We start from the raw sequence: 19,478 nt of genomic DNA, 5'->3' as shown, positions 1-19,478 counted from the left end.
AAGTATGGGAATCAATGGAATACATACCAAAAGATTATATTGATCTGTAAAGGAGAACATTAAAACCATGAAAATGAGGTAGTGAAGAAGGTAGAGGAAGAATTTATACAGAAAAAAACTAGCAATCATCTGTAATTTTAAGATATCTATAATAGGGAGTTTTTGTGCACACAAATACGTAAACGTAACCCATCTTTTTGACATATACGCTTGCGCATTAATGGTTGAACTCCCGTATCTCGATGCGTATTACCTAAAGTAGCGCTCTGATACGTACGTGAGAACGCATCCCTATCGAGACGAAAGTCACCGAATGCACACGAGGAGCTTGCCCGATTGGCGATTACCTACCAATGGGCGCGTTCACCAGATGCAAACGTTGGCAATCAGTTTGCGCTTTATGGTTCTGAACGACTTGCTAACGTCAAACATGTTTGGAAAGCGGTCGCCATTTTTGCAAACATAAGATATTTAAGTTGAACTTTGCAAACGTGTTGAAATATGGCGGGAATTTAAATTGTATGTATTTGTAAAATATATTGATAAGGGTTTTATATATAAAATAAAGGCTACTGAAGACATTCTGCTACGTTATTATCTATTAAATAAATTTTCTTTTTTCCTTTAATAAAAAAAATAAATTCAAAAACGTATTTATTGAGAAAATTTATTTTAGGTTACGTTCAAACCAAGCAAGCAAAATGTCAAATTTTAACCTAAACAACCAACCGTTCAGTTCGCTGTCAACAAGTTTAGAATCAAAGCGCAAACATTTGTGAATTGTGTTTGCATCTGGTGAACGCAGTCAATGGCTACCAAATGAACATTTCATCAGCGTACTACCCGTTTATAAATATTTAAGGTTATATTGGTTATTGGTTTAGTCTATTTGAGTAAAATTATTCTGTGTTTGTAATTGGAAATTAGAACTTCATAATAGATTTAAAATTTTATTGTTTTCAAGTTGTCTATTAATAAAGCAAAACAAACAAATCTTGTATTAATTTAAGAAATACAGTGATCACCACAATTAATAACTTGATAAATAAATGACCTAATTTCTGTAAAATTTTCAAATAAATATGAATAAACTATTTACATTATACTGGAATTCTGATGTAGGTACAATAATTTACAACTAAAAAGTAGGTATAAACAAAAATAAAAAAATTTTAACCTAAGGAAAAATAATATTTTTATATTTAAATAGAAGCAATAAAAACCATACAATTTCATCATTCATTTATCTTTTTTTACATTTGTATATTAATTGTATATTGTGTGAACATTGTTTTATTTTTTTAATGTCAACGGAATTTAAAAATTACTTTACGATTTGCTTTACGTTACGTTAAGGCAGTCACAAAAACTACCTATTTTAACGTTCATCATCTACGACACGTTAGTGGCTTTACGTATACGGAGATGCGTTACGTTACGTAGCAACAAAAACTCCCTAATGATAACTCTTGCAATCGTCACTGTATACTTTTTTCATTGACTTTTAGTTTTGGTATTTAAACAGTATGCACCCATGTACCTCTTATTTATACTAGACTTGAGTTACCTAAAATAATTATTTAAGGAAAGTTATCTCGACTATATCAAATATAATTAAAAAGCATTTTACAACCTATTATCAGAGTATTTTAGTGGTTTTCAAATCCTTCTTATCGGCATCGAGGCTTCTGTGTAAGAAGCTTCTGTGTAAGAGACACGATATCAGTTAAATATTATTAACGCTTTGACGTGTATGACCTCCTACAGTTTTTAAATTATTTGTATTTGAATGAAGTAGTCACAATTAAACAATGATATTTACTACAAATCGACAGTGATGTTAGTTTTCTTGAATCCGCGATAAAAAGTGTACCGTTTTGTGCTGTGAAATGTGAGATATGACCCTCACAAAGTCGGATATTTTGACAATTACTCAAAGAATTGGTGGTAGTTTTCAGGAACTTAATCCTATAGTGTTGTGGAGCAAGAATCGAAACAAAAAGGATAAGGATGAGGTATTAGAACGATTATTATTACTGTGTAAAATGAATTATGTGTGTAAATACAAAATACACTTTAGGGAATGAATTAAAATCTAAATGGTCTATAGTTCACGGTCAAATCGATAAAGATAACAATTTACACCATTTGAAATATCGCCTGTCAATTATATCCCGTTAATGATAATTCGTACAATTTTGTGATATTTATTAAATGTGTATGTTTATTTCATTGATCATATTTTCTAGAATAGAAAGATGAATGAACTCAGAGCTGTTTATAATATCTATCACAATATATACAGTGCGGTGGAATAAGTGTTGCCCCCCCTCTGTTAACTTGTTTATTTTAAGAATATAAGCAAAACGCTCGGACAGGTCGATTTTTAAACTAACCATAGTATATTATAGCATCAACGTTTCGAACTTTACGCAATCCCTCTTCAGGTGACAGCCATAACTTTGATTTTTTTAAATGGGAAAGTACATCATGTGACACCTCATTTAAAAGCTCTTAAAATACTGATTTCAAAAATGTATAATACTTTAATCCTGTTTAAAAGCGTAAGCGCAAAATTTCGGTCGAATTCTTTCTAAATGCAATCATTTTTTCGAATCCTGAAAAAACTAATAAATATTTTTGAAAAATTTAAACGCAGAATGAAATATTATAGTATTGTCGATGGTCCAATGTCCCTGAGAACTCCTATAATGTTTATTTTAATAAGTCACAGTGGTGAAAAAAGAGAAAATTTAGTGTGATTTTTAATTTCAAATATATCATTCAAAAGAAACTTTTTGTTTATTCTAAGGGACTGTCAGCCCTCGGTAATAATATAATCTTTCATTCTGCGTTTAAATTTTTCAAAAATACTTATTAGTTTTCTCAGAATTCGAAAAAATTAAATGCGTTTAAAAAGTGTTCGACCGAAATTTTGCGCCTACTATCTCAAAAAGGATTAAAGTATTATACATTTTTGAAATCAGTATTTCAAAAGCTGTTAAATGAGGTGTCACATGATGTACTTTACCATTTAAAAAAATCAAAGTTATGGCTGTCACCTGAAGAGGGATCGCGTAAAGTTTGAAACGTTGATGCTATAATATACTGTGGTTAGTTTAAAAATCGACCGTCCAAGCGTTTTGCTTATATTCTTAAAATAAACAAGTTAACAGGGGGGGGGGCAACACTTATTCCACCGCACTGTATTTTATATTTAACTTTTCAATGTAAAATTTCGTTATGTTTTTCACAAAACACAATATGAAGAAAAACATAAAATGAAAATGTTTACCAATTTTATTATAGCAAATACTAAGAATGATCATGGAGTTTAAAATAGATATTACTAATATGCTGTAAGTCCAAACACAAAACTATAGTTCAGCAATTTATTGGAGAGGGTGAGAACTGATTTTAAAACTGCCAACTGTTAGAAAATTACACAATTTCAGCGGCGTCGTTATTTTTCTATTTTTTTAGTAATATTTGACTAGGGATTAGAGATTGCAATTGCTGGATCCAGCATCCAGCAATCCAGCTGGATCCAGCGCTTTTTTACATGCTGGATCCAGCCAACCGTGCTGGATCCAGCAGCGCGGATCCGCGAACATGTCAAATTCGAAATAAGCTTCTTAATGTCTTCATTAGCCTCTTTATTCAAAGCCGTGATTCGGCAACTTGCCATTCTATGACGCTAGCAGTAGCTCAGTATGCTGAAAAGCTTCTACAGCCTAAAAGTTTTCATCGATAAAGCGTTGATAGACATTGATTCTGAGATAAATTCTCTGCTGGCGAATGGTCAATAATCAATGAGTTGATCGCCACTTTTTAACCGGTGAAACTTGCTGTAAAAGCTCTTTGCAGATGAGAGTTGACTTTGATAACGGCCGACACAACCATGAAATTTGCCTCAGACAAACTAAATAGCCAGAAATCTGAAGCACTACGCAACAGAATCGCGGAACGGTGCCTCTCTGAAATTACAGGTACATTAGTGGACTTACAAAATCCAAAAAAGTATGGCGAAAGACTAAACAATCCTGGTTATTTCCTCATGCCGAAAAAGAATGCAATACGACAAAAGATGAAAAATTTGTTGAGTCGTATAAATAAACAAGTGATTGTGGAACCAGTGCAAGAGGACATAATGGAAGAAGATGGGCCAACTAATCCGGAGCCCCATGAATTTTACTGGAACAAGAACTTAACATTGAATTGAAACGAGAAAGAGAGAACTTTTATTACAAAAAAAACTGATTCTCTAAAAGACTATGAAAAGATTTTGAAAAAGGAGATGGCCATTTATCAGACCGAAGGAGTGAAAGGCGATCATTTGTCCATGGTCTCTGACTATTCAATGATCTTAAAACCGACCCATATAGAGGCCGAAAGGGCTTTCTCCGCAACCAGCTATATGTGCAGTTCTGTGCGCAGTAGGTAAAGCTCATCGTCGTTTTTTAAGGTCTCACTTCCAAAAAAACTAAATAATTCATGTTTCGTTGTTCAGAAATTTAGAATACAGACAAAAAAACATTGAAATCTTGTTTTTATTTTGATTCCACATTTTGCTGGATCCAGCTGGATTCAGGCCAATCTTGCAAAAATCCAGCTGGATTGAAAATGCTGCTGGATTGCAATCCCTACTAGAGATTAAGCGCTAACACAGACAAAGCTGCGTACGTCGAGTGGACCGCCGCGGCGACGTCGACAGCGGCGCCTCATTTTACGTTACTTATATGGACTGACACACACCAGGCGCTCTCGACTTGTTCCTTGAGTCGACGATCGCTCGACCAATGCTAGAAACCATGCGTCGCTAGTCGGTTTTACGACATCTGGCGACATATCATAAATGCGTGTATGGTGTTGCAACACAGACGTTTGAGCTGTTCTCCGGCGAATTTTGTTGTGAGTGTTGACAGATCTTGTTTTGATGATGGAAATGACAGACATCGAAAAGTTAATCTGTAAATATTCAAACAGAAATTAAAAAACAGGTAGTCTATTTCCAAATGCAGTCCAAGCTAGGTTTATTCTTCTCTTCATGATCTCATGATCTAAATACTTATAGGAGCCAACTGCTTTCATCTTATTTATTTTTGGTTTGACTAAATTGGTCAGAAATTTTTACTTTTGAAAAATTTATTTTAAGACACACTCTTTTTGTGTCAGAAAGGCACTCTTAAAGTATTACCTGCGCGTGTTCAAGCTGTCAGCAAGAATAACAATGTAATTGTTCGACGATTTCATAATAGTCCAAGTAATGAAGCTTAAAATAGGACAAAACCTCGCAATTTTTACAGAATGAATCGATTTGCTTGAAAATTTGAGAATAAGTAGTGGATAGTCCAAGGATCAAAATCTATATGATGCCGAAAGGCACTTTCGGTAGAAAGTGTACCTACCTTTCGTAGGTAGAAATTTTTTATTATATTTTGACCGCAAAATTTGGTAAAAGCATTCATTCTAAGCAAAAAACGTTCTATACATTTTTTTGATAAAATTTATAGTTTTCGATTTATTCGCTATCGAAAGTGTTAGTTTTATATCGAAAAAATCAATGTTTTTAATCAGTTTTCTACAAATAACACAAAAAGTTTTCGTTTTATCAAAACAACTTTGCTTAACAAAAATGTACCTTGTAAAAAAATCAACAAAACTTTTTTTTTTAATTTTCTTAAGACTAATAGTAATCGAGCTATACTGTATTATAGGCTACCTATTCTTCGTCAAATGCTAAATATTGTAGTATCAAAGTCAAAAAACGGGAAAACTATGCATTTTTCGAGGATAAAATGTTTAAACTAATTTGAAGTATTTAAAAATATCTATCTTCAGAAATAAAAAACAAGTCTTTAACTCAAAAATTAAGTGGCTTGTAATGAAAAGAATATCAGTATCTATATGTTTCAGCGGAAAAGTGATGGGAAGCAATCCCCTAATCACCAACCTAATTAAAATTAGTCATTAACCTTATTTAGTCTTCTTTATTTATATAATATTAATAGGTTCTAGAAGTTTAACCGGCTTAGGATAATTAGTTTTTAAAAAAATTAAGTCAAAAGCGAATAACGAATTTTTGGAGTTTGGTAAAAAATTCCAATTTCTTCAGAATAGAAAGATTAGCATCAGAGATACGAAAAAATGTTTAAATATGAAATTGTAGCTTATTTAGTTCCCAAGAACCTGTTTTGAAAAAAAATTTTTGACTGTAAAAATTGAGTGAGCTATTGACAATTAAATCTGGTAATAACATGCAAAAACCACCTTTACCAAACCGTTCAAAGTCACCACTTTTTAAGACTGAGGATTCTAAAACGATTTAAAATTAATAGCCGTATAGACCTTGTAAAAACCTACAAAGCTCTTTTTCACCAAACTTTCTAATATAAAAATTAAAAAGGTTACGGTAAAAAATCAATATATTTTTTTGAAAAAAAAAAAGGAGAATTTCAATTGGAAGCGGTGCTTTTAGACATTCGCCTTATTCATTCTTCTTTATTTATGTATTATTAATATATTATAGAAGTTTGACTTGCTTAGAATAATAAGTTTTTGAAAAAATTGGAGTTAAAAGCGAATAACGACTTTTTGTAGCTTGGTAAAAAATGCCATTTTCTTCAAAATAGAAAGATTAGCAACAGATATACGAAAAAATATTTTAATATGAAACTGTAGGTTATTTAATTCCCAAGAACTTGGTTTCAAAAAATTTTTCTACGGCAAAAATTGAGTGAATGGTAAATGAGTATATATCGAAAAACATTGATTTTTTTGATATAAAATTAACACTTTCGATAGCGAATAAATCGAAAAGTATTAATTTTATCAAAAAAATGTATAGAACATTTTTTGCTTAGAATGAATGTTTTTATTAACTTTTGCAGTCAAAATATAATTAAAAATTTCCACCCCGAGATGGGGTGGCAACCACCCCCATGGTAAAAGCGCCTTTCGACATCATATAGATTTTGATCCTTGGACTATCTACTACTTATTCTCAAATTTTCAAGCAAATCGATCCATTCTGTAAAAATTGCGAGGTGAAAAGCTTCGGTTTCTGGACTATAAATATATAATATATTTTCGCAATGTGAAAAGTAGAACAGGCGACAAAAAAGTTGGCCGCTGCATTAAAAGTCATAAAAAAACAAAATTAATGACTAATTTCTACTCGTTAGAACCATATGTCTAGAGAACAAAATCATTGAAGAAGTAGACAAATACAAGTATCTCGCTAAACGAAATTAGGCTAAAGACAATCAAACGCAGGGACTACAAAGAAACATTAGTCTGGGATGGGCCGCGTAGGGAAAGCTAAGAAATGTTTTTAAAAAGAAACATACTAATGAACCTAAAAACAAAAGTATACAATCAATGCGTATTGCCAATAATGACTCATGGTGCCGAACAGCTTAGTACACTGACAAAGAACACCAGACATCAATTGAGAGGTCGCTCAAAGAAAAACGTAGAGTCCATGCTTGGAATTCAACCCAAGATTTAATAAGAAAAACGCATATCTGGCATAAGAACAAAAGTACAAGATATAATTAATATTAATTAATATTAATATTAATATCAAAAACATGACACCAGAATCTTCTGAGTATTTAAGCATATTGAGTGAACATAATTTTCTATCTATAATAAATAAAAATACTAGAGTACAGGGGAATTATCGTAGTTGTATAGACCACATTTTTATAAAAAGTAAGTTTTGTATCAACCATAATGCTTTATCAGCTGTTCTGGATCTCTCTGTGACTGATCATAAAGCAACATTTGTAAGTTTTTCTATTGAAAAAAATAAAATTGAATACAAAACTAAATTTAGGAAAATAATTAATTATGATGATTTAAAAAAAGATCTTAGTTTTCAAAATTGGGATTACTTTTCTAATACTAATAACCCTAATGATTTCTTAAATAATTTTACAGATACACTCATTTCTTTAATCAATAAAAATACAAAAGAAATAAAGAAAAAAAGATGTGAGATTAAGAGGAATATCTGGATGACTGATGGTTTAATAAAATCAGTTAATAAAAAAAATGAACTATACAGAAAATTTATGAACAAGCCAGATGACCTAAGATTAAAAAAAGAATATACAATTTACAAAAATAAATTAAATAAACTGATTATTGAGGCAAAAAAGAATTACTTTCATTCAGAAATCACAAAATATAAAAACAGTTCTAAAGGTCTGTGGAACACTATTAAAAAATTAGATAATAATCAAACAAAAAATGAAATTAATTCCATTTTAAATCAAAATAATGAGGTAATCACTGATAGTCAGAATATTTGCAATATTTTTAATGATTATTTTTCTAATGTAGGGTCTGAGCTTGCTAAAAATATTAAAATACCATCTTCACCTAATCCTCCAAAAACTACATGTAATAGTACGTTTTTTCTAAAACCCGTAACAAAATCAGAAGTTCAGTGTATTATTCATTCTTTAAAACCAAAAAAATCTCCTGGCATAGATAACATTTCTGCTGATCTGTTAAAGATAATTTCCCATTATGTTGTTGATCCAATAACTAATTTAATAAATATAATATTTGAACAAGGTACATGTCCTGACAATTTTAAAAAAGCTGTAATTATACCTATATTTAAAAAGGGTGATAAAAAATTAGTGCAAAATTATCGTCCAATATCACTTATTACCAGCCTTGCAAAAATCTTTGAAAAGGCATTAGCCGAACGAGTTAATCAATATCTTAAAAAGTTTAACCTGCTTTCTACAAACCAATTTGGTTTTAAAAAAGGATATTCCACTTCAGATGCTATAACATCTGCTACTGATTATTTATATAAGATGCTGGACAGTGGTTCTCCTACTTTAGCAATATTTTTAGATTTAGCGAAAGCATTTGATACTGTTAGTCATCAACAGTTATTAAGTGCTTTGAGCGATCTTGGAATAAGAGGAATACCATATTTACTATTTCAAAGTTATTTAAAAAATAGATTACAAATTGTCAAAATTAATAACAAACTTAGTACTGAAAGAACCATTGAGTATGGTGTGCCTCAAGGTACTGTTTTAGGCCCTTTATTGTTTTCAATATATATAAATGATCTAGCGGCAATGAAAATAAATGGAAAGATTATTTGTTTTGCTGACGACACAGTTATACTTTACACTAGTAATTCTTGGAATGAACTTAAAACTTTGGCAGAAACAGAAACTGTAAAGGTTCTAGATTGGCTAAGTAGGAAACTACTGACAGTTAATACAGATAAAACTTACTTTATACCATTTTCAATATTTAAAAATAATTTACCCGAATTCATGGAATTAAATCTAAACTATAATAAGGCGTACATTAAAATAAATAGGAAAGAATACATAAAATATTTGGGCGTTTATATAGATTGTCACTTGAAATGGGATATACATATTGATATGGTATGTAAAACTCTAAGAATGATACTATACAGATTTAGATATCTCAGCAACATTCTTGATTTATCTTTCTTAAAGATGGTATACTATTCCTTAATAGAATCACGTCTTAGATATGCCATTATAGCATGGGGTGGAACATATTCCTCACATTTGATTAAACTCGAAATACTTCAAAGGAGATTTTTAAAAATAATGTTAAAAAAAACTCGCTTATATTCATCAGAACTTCTTTATCAGCAAGCTGGTGTTTTTAAAATTAGACAATTATATTTATTAAACATAATTTTGCATACATACAAAAATAAACAAATATTGAAATCAATAGATCATAATTACGACACTAGAAGAAAACTTCATGACTATGTAAAAATTATTAGTAATTTTAAATCAATTGGTAAACATAATTTCACATACTATATTCCTAAAATATTTAATTATTTACCCGAAATTTATAAAATATATTTGAGAAAAATAAACTCATTCAACATGATTAAATCCATTTTTAAAAAATTTATTAAGAACACTGGAACTGAATTTTTGAATGCGATCTTTAATTAAATTTATAATATAACTACTAATATATAATATATTTGTTATGCATTATGAGTTGTTATGAGTTATGTATTGTTAATTTTTAATATTTGTTATGCGTTTTTGTATTGTTAATGTTTAATATTTGAATAATGTAATCCCTGAGCACAACCTCTGGTTCTTCAGGGAATTTCTTCTTTTGGTTTATTTACTATTTATTTATATGTGAAAATATTTAACTTAAAATTAATTTGTAATTATGTTAGTATTGAATTATTCTATTATAATATTATTATATATGAGAGCATAATGAGAAGTAAATAAACATTATTAATTATTAATTCAACTAACTGCGATACTAAAATGGAAGTGGGCGTTTCGAGATTCGGAGACGATTGGAGATCATTAAGCATAATAAACTGGAGCCTCCATACAGACAAGACAAGCAGAAGCAGACTTCCAACACGTTGGAGGAACGATAAAAAAAAGAGTAGAGGGACACTAGATTAGAGAAGCTCAAAACAGTGCCCAGTGAAGCAGTTTTACGGATGCAACATCAAGATGGGAAATTATGATCCATTAGATCGGTGTGCTTTTAAAGACTAGAGACGGGCATTTATGCCTTTTGGTGCATAATACCCTACATTTTATAGAACAAATTACAGAAATTTGTTTATGGAGGATAGAGCTATATTTCGGCAAGTTTGTTTGCAGAAAACCATAGTGTTAGTTTTAACATTGTGGTTAATTAGCATTATAAAGCAATTCTTCTTCTTAAATTGCCCACTCCTCAATGGAGATTGGCTACTACATTTGCAAACTCTTCTCTGTCTTCTGCTGTTCTTATCAGCTGTTAGCTGTTAAAAACTCTGTTTAACCCTGTCCATTGACGGATGTTTTTTATTCATGATAATGGAATTCAATTGGAATTTTTCCATTTTGTATACCAGTAATTTAAATTTTATAATCATTCATTTGTCATCGTCATTTTTAATATCTATTTAATTTACTTAGTCACGCAACTACCAATCTTTATAGTTATTCAATTCATTGTTAACATTAATGTACCAGCATAACCTTCAGTACAAATATACACGTGTGCCTTTATCAGCTCTAGGAGCCCGTCTTCAATCGAATATTACGTATCTATGATGAGAAACAAGTAGTATGTAATTTAACTTTTCTTATCAAAACAATAAAATTAGGTTATAGCGATTAAATAATACAAGTGTTATTGTTTTCTATTCAAAGGTCGATTTGATTGCATTCCAGAGTTTAATAGTCTTTCGACTTTGAAAATTATTTTTAGAGCGAATATTGCAAGTGGTAATTTTTCGAATGACATTACACAGTTTTCCACAAGTTTCTTAAAAAACCTCTATTTTGTTACAATACATGCTTTTTATGGCTTTTAGAGCATTTTACTCATTTAATTACTGTATATGATACACCGATGATACGGTGTTGATTGGGGATTCCGACTTGGGTCTACAACAACTCATCGATAAGACCATCTCGGTCTGTAAACACTGCACCTCAACCTTGCACAATAAAGGAGGACATTTTAGAACAAGTTAACAAGTACAAGTAACTGGGATGTTGGATCGATAGGAGCCTAGATTGTGATCTAGAAATAATATGAAAAATTACCAGAGAACGGCAGTTCTCGCCAGTGGCGCACACCTACACCCTCTACACGCGACACTATAAATACACGAAATTTTCGATTTTCTAAATATGACTGAATTGAAAATTAGGCCAACTCCCATCTTAAAGTTCAGGAAAAGACTCACACATTCATATGTCAATCATCCATTTTGGTCCAAGGGTGTGGATTTTACGGCCCTTCCTATTTAGGGTCTGTTTTTCGTTCTCGTCCCCAAAACTCCCAAAAACTTCGAAAATTTAACTCCGACATTTGCGGCTTCTAATAGAAGCGATCATTACCTTTCCAACGCATGTCTATTTTTGAAAATCGGTTATACCGTTCAAAAGTTACCGAGCTCAGAAATATGAGTCAATTTTTATTTAAAAAAAGGGAAAATGTTTGTGGATATGTATGTATGTATGTATGTGTGTGGAAAAGTTAAACCTATCTGAATTTTTTTTTCTGTGTTTGAAGAGGGGGTGAAAGCCGATTCAGAAACGGTGTAGTTTGTGAGTTTTGACTACCAATAAGCCAGCTATAGGACTTGGTAGGTACAAAACGGCATATTTTTTGGCGGTATATATCTTCGGTTCAAGAAGAGACAGGAGAACAGTAAATACACCAAATCAATAGCGTTGAGTGAAGCTTTCAAATGGTGTCTAAGCTGTCAGGATCAGACATACACACGGCTGAGTATAGCCGAAAAACTGATAAACTAAACTTTGAAATTTTTGGTTTTTCGACAATTACTCAAAATTTCAACCTACGAATTACGCCAATAACTGAGCGTTTGTAGAAGGACTCTAGACGAATCTAACGGTGTATACCTTATATCCGGGAAAACTCGACTTTTTAAGTTATAGGCTTCATAAGTATGATTAAATCTATTTCTTATGGGAAAAACGGTTTTTCAAGCTCAATAATTCCTGTAATAGCTTCAGTTATCATACTTGACCTTAGATGCATAAGATACTACTTGTCAATACGTTTCAAACTCATGTTTAGTGAACAAAATCGGTTAAGCCGTTTAGAAGTTATTAAGCTACAAAAGTATAATCCAATTAACGATTATTCCCTAAATGGTTTATGTAGTTGTAGTGGTTACGACGCTAATTTGATCTGGCAACGGGCAATCCGAGTTCATTTACCGGCATCCCAATATTTTTTTCAATATATTTCGAATAGGAAAAAAATCTAGTGTACATTCGATGGACACTAGATCATTTGGGAGATAATGCGACAAAGGCGACCATTTATAAAGCTTAACGTGTAATCGAGAAACACGCAAACAATTTTATACATTTAATTTATAAATAACTTTGAAAAACTCCTGATGCAAGAATAAAAAACCGCTAAACGCCGTAAAAATGAGTGGCGCATACAATATTCCAGCTACAAAAGATCTGCTATGAATATTACGTGGCGCGAAAATGTATTTTCATTTTGATGCAAAACAAAATTCTAGTTTTACTTTAAAAGATTTTTTCATAATATTTGCTAAATTTGAAGTAAACGCGCCACAAAAGAGTATCAAAATTCAAACTGTATCAAAGTTACTCCTTTGTGGCGCGTTTTACTTCAAATTGGGTAAATATTATGAAAAAATCTTTTAAAATAAATCTAGAATTTTATTTTGCATCAAAATGAAAATACATTTTCGCGCCACGTAATATTCATATCAGATCTTTTGTAGCTGGAATATTGTATGCGCCACTCATTTTTACGGCGTTTAGCGGTTTTTATTCTTGTATAATAGACAACAAATTTTTCGAAAAAATCAAAAAACTGCTATGTTATTCTCGACTAAAAGTCGAAATTTGCCTACGTTTAGAAAATTTTTATATTTTATTTGTGGTCGACTCTTCTCTATGCAGTTGAAACGTGGACTCTTAAAATATTAACCGTAAATACATTGAATGCCTTTGAATTGAGTATCTACCGAAAAATTCTCAAGATTTCATAGACACCGCCTCAAACGAAGAAGTGCTATATAGAATAGGCAAGGAACGAGAAATTTTCAATACAGTGAGGGTTATAAAACATTGTACCTAGGCCAGATACTGAGAAATATTAAGTACCAATATGCTCAACTAATAGTGAAAGGAAAGATTGAGGAGAATAAAAGACTAGGAAGGAAAATACTATCGTTGCTAAGAAACATCCGACAATAGACAGGACTAAATTTTGAACAGCTAATAAGAACAGCTGAAGACAGAGAAAAGTTTGCAATTGTAGTAGCTAACCTCCATTAAGGAGAGGGCACTTTGAGGAAGAAGAACATTGTTCTCGTCATTAGGGTCTGGGGTGTGGAATTATTTGTGCCTTGCGGTTAGTTCTAAGTTGTGGCAGCAATTATCAAAGACGATTAGGTAGTTATAGACGAAAATCCAGGAACAGATAATTCCAAACTACAATCCGTGGCATTATGGGTATTTATAGATATTTCGTCCCTTATAAATAAATATCATGGGTGGTGATTAGTCTGATTTGTTTAATTCTCATTGAACTAGTAACTTACATTAGGTCAACATCATTATGGGTATTTTTAAAGGTCCTTGATGATTGATGATAAAAGATGGAGAAACAGACTTATAATATTCCTATAATCTTCTTCAAGTATCGTTCCCATCTGAGGAGGTAGGCAACAATTTGATCGAACTGTGTGCGGTTTTGTGTCGTTCTTAGTGTATATGAATTGAATCCTCTACATTCACATATGGTTTTTAAAGGACAGATTCTCCTCAAAATGTTATTAGTTGTGAAAGTTGTGAAATATATTCTAAGAAAGCATTGGTATATTCACATTTCGAAGGCCTCAAGGCGGTTTATTGAGGCTCATGGCCCAAGGCTCTACACCATACAAGATAGAGTCCACGTATCATTTGTCAAACTTCAGGTTATTCTGAGTATGCGGTCGCTTAGCAAGGTCTTTGGCTTAAGGAGAGTTGTTTGTCAAATTTTGTCATTTGATTTATTGGCTTGTAGTAGATAGATATGTCTGTCTGTCTATGATGGTCCGAGAGCTGTGAGACATTTTTGAGTAGGTATTTTAGGCAACCTGAAATTTTTTCAGGTGACTCTTCCATGATAGCCTAATACAAAAATGCCGGACTTGCTGGAGGGTAGCGGTTATTTTCCCCAAAAATCCCCCCCAAAGTTAAAAAAGGGTAAACATTGTTATTACAAAAAATATCATTGGCGTGACTTTAAACTAAATTTAAATCTTCATATATAGAGAAAATAAACAGGCCAGACGATTTGAGGGCGATTTTAAATCTGCAAGATACTTGCATGGGCGCCCCAGGATTATTTTCACGGGGTGCATCTGAACTTCAGAAGATTTCATCTGAATCTGTACATACTATTAACGAGTATAAAATATACAACTATACATGCATAGCTATGTACATTCCTTCCGGACCGGGAGGTGCAATTGTTATTTTAAAAGGGTATTTTTTAATATTAAAAATAAATATTCTAAAAAATACAGGTTTTTTTGGTGAAATTTTCCAACTGCCAGGTGATTAAACAAATTACGCGTGCATGTAAATGAAAAGCGCTATACGTAAGCAACAGTGTGAGAAAGAGCGTATACCGATTGCTGTTTGCGTCCTCTGTTGTAGCTGAGCGAGTCTGTTCGATCGAGAAAAATCACGTGACCTGGCGATACCCATGTTGTTGTGCCTCGAAACGTTAGAGTAATTATTATAAATAAATCGAGTTGGTCTGTGTGCCCATTGAATTGGCAAGTACCTAGTATCTTCGAGCAGGGAACCATGGCACCCTTTTAGCATGTGTTCCACTTTATCCATTAACATCGACTTGTAGTCATAACATTTTAACATATTACATTATGCAAACCATATATGATGATGTTAACACTATTTACAGTGTGCTAGTTTCAAAATACTCGGCAGGATGCATTGAAGATGTTTTGTTTGGAACGAAAACGTTCTGCAATCGATGACATTTTATAGTTTTAAATAAACGATTTTATACCAGAATACATCTCGAAGTTTTTACTTCTGTATTGGTTGTTTAGTAATTATTATATTATAGTTTTTTAAATAACTTTTTATTAATTAAAGGAAAATAATACGTACTATACAATAGATTTTTCGATAACACGGCATCTCAAAAATGGCAAGTCTTTTTCAGATGCGCCCGTGATTGTCCAGGCTTCGACTCCGTATAAAAGGAGAGAGAATACGTAGCAACTCAATTAATTAATCACTAATTAATTTTTAATTAATTCTAATATATTTATTACAACTATTTACAGATCATGTAGAAGAGGAAGTTATTAGTGTAAGTTATTATCGTTTTCTGGGAAATTTGACGAGCCTTTCTTTCAATCCTGTCGAATGGGTAAAATTATATTTATGTATGTTTATTGTAAATGGTTACCCTTATACTGGTACTGATCATCTACGTAATAAAGATAAAATTGTTGGTGAACACAAGTGAACACAAAGATACAATTGTGGGTGTAGAGGACCAAATGACGCGTCTTTATACTACAAAAGTAACTTCAAGACGATGGCCTATGTAGGTACGTGTTTTATAATACTCTTGACTTGGAAGCAATAAATGCATGGATTTTATAAAGAAATAACTGGAAGTAGACTCAGTCTTTGTTAGTGATGTAAGAAGAGAATATTCTCAAGAGAATATTCTCGAGAATGAGAATATTCTCGGCCAAAAAATTCTCGGCGAGAATTTTCTATATTTACAAAAACCGAAATAAAAATAAAAACTAGATATGGGTCAAATTATTGTAATTTAAAAAATATGTATATTGTTTTTTCCATTACATGTATATTACGAAATTACATATGTAATTATATATATGTATATGTATATTGTTTGATATATTAAGCATGCCAGCGACTGAAAGAAGTTTCAGTACTTATGGTTTTTTTATTCACTCCTCTAAAATAAACCGGCTTACTTCTGAACGGGCTAGTAGTCTAAGAGCTAGTGAACCTTCCGACTAACAGTCGTCCTGTAAGGCTAGAAATTTTTCTAGTGATAATTCATAGCACACCGAGGCTAAAAACCATGACCTGGCAGGCCTCAGTGGTGCACGTGTATCTACCAGGTGAATCGAAAAGTGCAAATTTAGGGGGTAAAATAAACTTTCTCCTGTAAGGTTTAAATTTAAGTATGTGTTTGAGTAAGTCATTCAGAAGAAATGTGTACAATGACAGGCGATTCTGAAGAGCATAAGACCTTGCCAGGCGAGAGGAAAGATTAGGGGTTTTTCCTAAAATTATTCTTTTTGCATCGAACAAATTTTTTTTAGGTTTTTTGAATCAATCCAAACAGAAAACGTCTTTAGTGATTTTTCTCTTAAGTTAATAGTTTTTGTTATATAAGCGATTGAAAATTTTGAAAATTGCGAAATCGGCCATTTTTAACCCTAAATCGGACATTTATCTAAAAATTTAAATGTTGCCGAGATACGTAGATATTCTTTAAACATTGATTGATGAAATCCCGAAGAGTTTTTTGCAATAAAATATCGAAAACCCCTTTGTTTTTTTAATTGCTAATCAAGCAGGTGCGACACTGTAGTATGAGGACGTTTGATTTTGCATAAATTCATTATCTCGAGAATGGGCAAATTTCAAGAGAAATCCTCAGACAGGTCGATTTTTATATTTAAATTAGGACTTTTTGGCATATATATAATACTAGTGACGTCATCCATCTGAGCGTGATGACGTAATCGATGATTTTTTTAAATGAGAGTAGGGGTTGTGTGATAACTCATTTGAAAGGTTATTGAATTTTCTATTCACTAATATAAACATTAACATAATTATTTATACAGGGTGTACAAAAATTTTTTTTTATTAAATTAACTTTGATTAAATTTGACAAATAGAAGAAAATTTTTTTTTGTACACCCTGTATAAATAATTATGTTAATGTTTATATTACTGAATAGAGAATTAAATAACCTTTCAAATGAGCTATCACACAACCCCTACTCTTATTTAAAAAAATCATCGATTACGTCATCACGCCCAGATGGATGACGTCACTAGTATTATATATATGCTAAAAAGTCCTAATTCAAAAATAAAAATCGACCTGTCTGAGGATTTCTCTTGAAATTTGCCCATTCTCGAGATAATGAATTTATGCAAACTCAAACGTCCTCACTTATACTACAGTGTCGCACACGCTTGATTAGCAATTAAAAAAACAAAGGGGTTTTCGATATTTTATTGCAAAAAACTCTTCGGGATTTCATCAATCAATGTTTAAAGAATATCTACGTACCTTGGCCACATTGAAATTTTTAGATAAATGTCCGATTTAGGGTTAAAAATGGCCGATTTCTCAATTTTCAAAATTTTCAATCGCTCATATAACAAAAACTATCAACTTAAGAAAAAAATCACTAAAGACGTTTTCTGTTTAAAATGATTTAAAAAACCTAAAAAAAAATTGTTCGATGCAAAAAGAATAATTTTAGGAAAAACCCCTAATCTTTCCCCTCGCCTGGCAAGGTCTTATGCTCTTCAGAATCGCCTGTCATTGTACACATTTCTTCTAAATGACTTACTCAAACACATACTTAAATTTAAACCTTACAGGAGAAAGTTTATTTTACCCCCTAAATTTGCACTTTTCGATTCACCTGGTAGATACACGTGCACCGCTGAGGCCTGCCAGGTCATGGTTTTTAGCCTTGGTGTGCTATGAATTATCACTAGAAAAATTTTTAGCCTTACAGGACGACCGTTAGTCGGAGGGTTCACTAGCTCTTAGACTATAGCAAGATTTACATCATGATTTAGCAACGATCATGATCATGATTTACAAGATTTAGCACAATTTAAAATTGTTAGACGTAGACTGTCATAGACTAATCCATGAAAAACAATGAGCTAATGATAGAAATATATTCTGAATCTGAGGCCTCATCTTTTTCAGATTAGATCACCACATCCATTATTTGCTGTTAAGAAGAAAATTTCATTTTTTAAACAAATAAATTTTGTGTTTTCCGTTGTTTTTGTATTTTATTATGTACAATGAACACTGTTGTTTCGTCTCATAATTTTGTATCTAATTTCATGATTTTTAATACCCTATTTCATCTTTAACAATATCCCTAAGGGCATCATAGGGTTCATTCTCAGAAAATTCTCCATATCGAGAATATTCTCGAGAATATTCTTGAGAATATTCTCCGATTTTTCATTCTCGAGAATTTTCCAACACTAGTCTTTGTAAGTTTATTCTTCGGCTGTGTGAAGAATTATGGGCCCCATACCTTGCCTCCCGAAATCTGGAACTACGCCTAGCAACACCAGGTCTACCAACAACTATCACTGTTACTATCCAAAAACGACAAGAATATCAGTTGAAAATATTTTGTAAAGGAAATCATACTTCCAATCATTGACGCGGCTGTAACAAGGCAGTGTGTGGCAAATATCAAAAACTGCAAACTGTATGGTGTTCCGAATGTTTTAGATAGGCAGCGAATGTGTTAAACAAAGAAAGTAAAAAATAAAATCAGATTCTATCGTCTAGAGTAGATTTAATTTCTTTAAACTGAGTTTTAATTGATTAAAGAACGTGGGGCCAAAATGATCCCTTCCGGCTTTCTAGGTAGGTAAGCTAAGCCCGACTTTCTAGTGTTAATCACTCCACTCCGAGGAACGCACCTTGGGTCATTGTATAAAGCCCAATTTATCTAACGACGGGGAGGTGGACGACACCACTGTCTTACGTGGCACGTTGAAGAATCATCTGATATGAAGCATTAGCTAGTAGTTTATCGTAAAACGGTACGGGACGACACCGGGGACGCGCGCCTGCACGTGCCGTCCACATCCCGTCGTAAG

At 32.1% G+C, this 19,478-nt stretch overlaps 1 protein-coding gene across 12 annotated transcripts in view; it reads left to right on the top strand.

Moving 5' to 3' along the window:
- LOC114331473 (transient receptor potential cation channel trpm) overlaps positions 1-19,478 on the top strand; it is a 1,429,758-nt gene that overhangs the window by 381,879 nt on the left and 1,028,401 nt on the right. The window contains exon 1 of one of the 12 annotated variants that reach the window (XM_050642915.1): positions 1,718-2,015. The exons of the other annotated variants lie outside the window; for them this stretch is intronic. Within the exon in view, the coding sequence (XP_050498872.1) occupies positions 1,899-2,015 (117 nt within the window). The 5' untranslated portion in view covers positions 1,718-1,898. Of the gene's footprint in view, positions 1-1,717; positions 2,016-19,478 lie in introns of those variants that run through there. 12 annotated transcript variants of the gene reach the window in all.

This window comes from Diabrotica virgifera, chromosome 2 (assembly GCF_917563875.1).
Source record: "Diabrotica virgifera virgifera chromosome 2, PGI_DIABVI_V3a".
NCBI classification, from domain to species: Eukaryota; Metazoa; Arthropoda; class Insecta; order Coleoptera; family Chrysomelidae; genus Diabrotica; species Diabrotica virgifera.
This window is presented reverse-complemented; position numbering and strand designations above follow the sequence as displayed.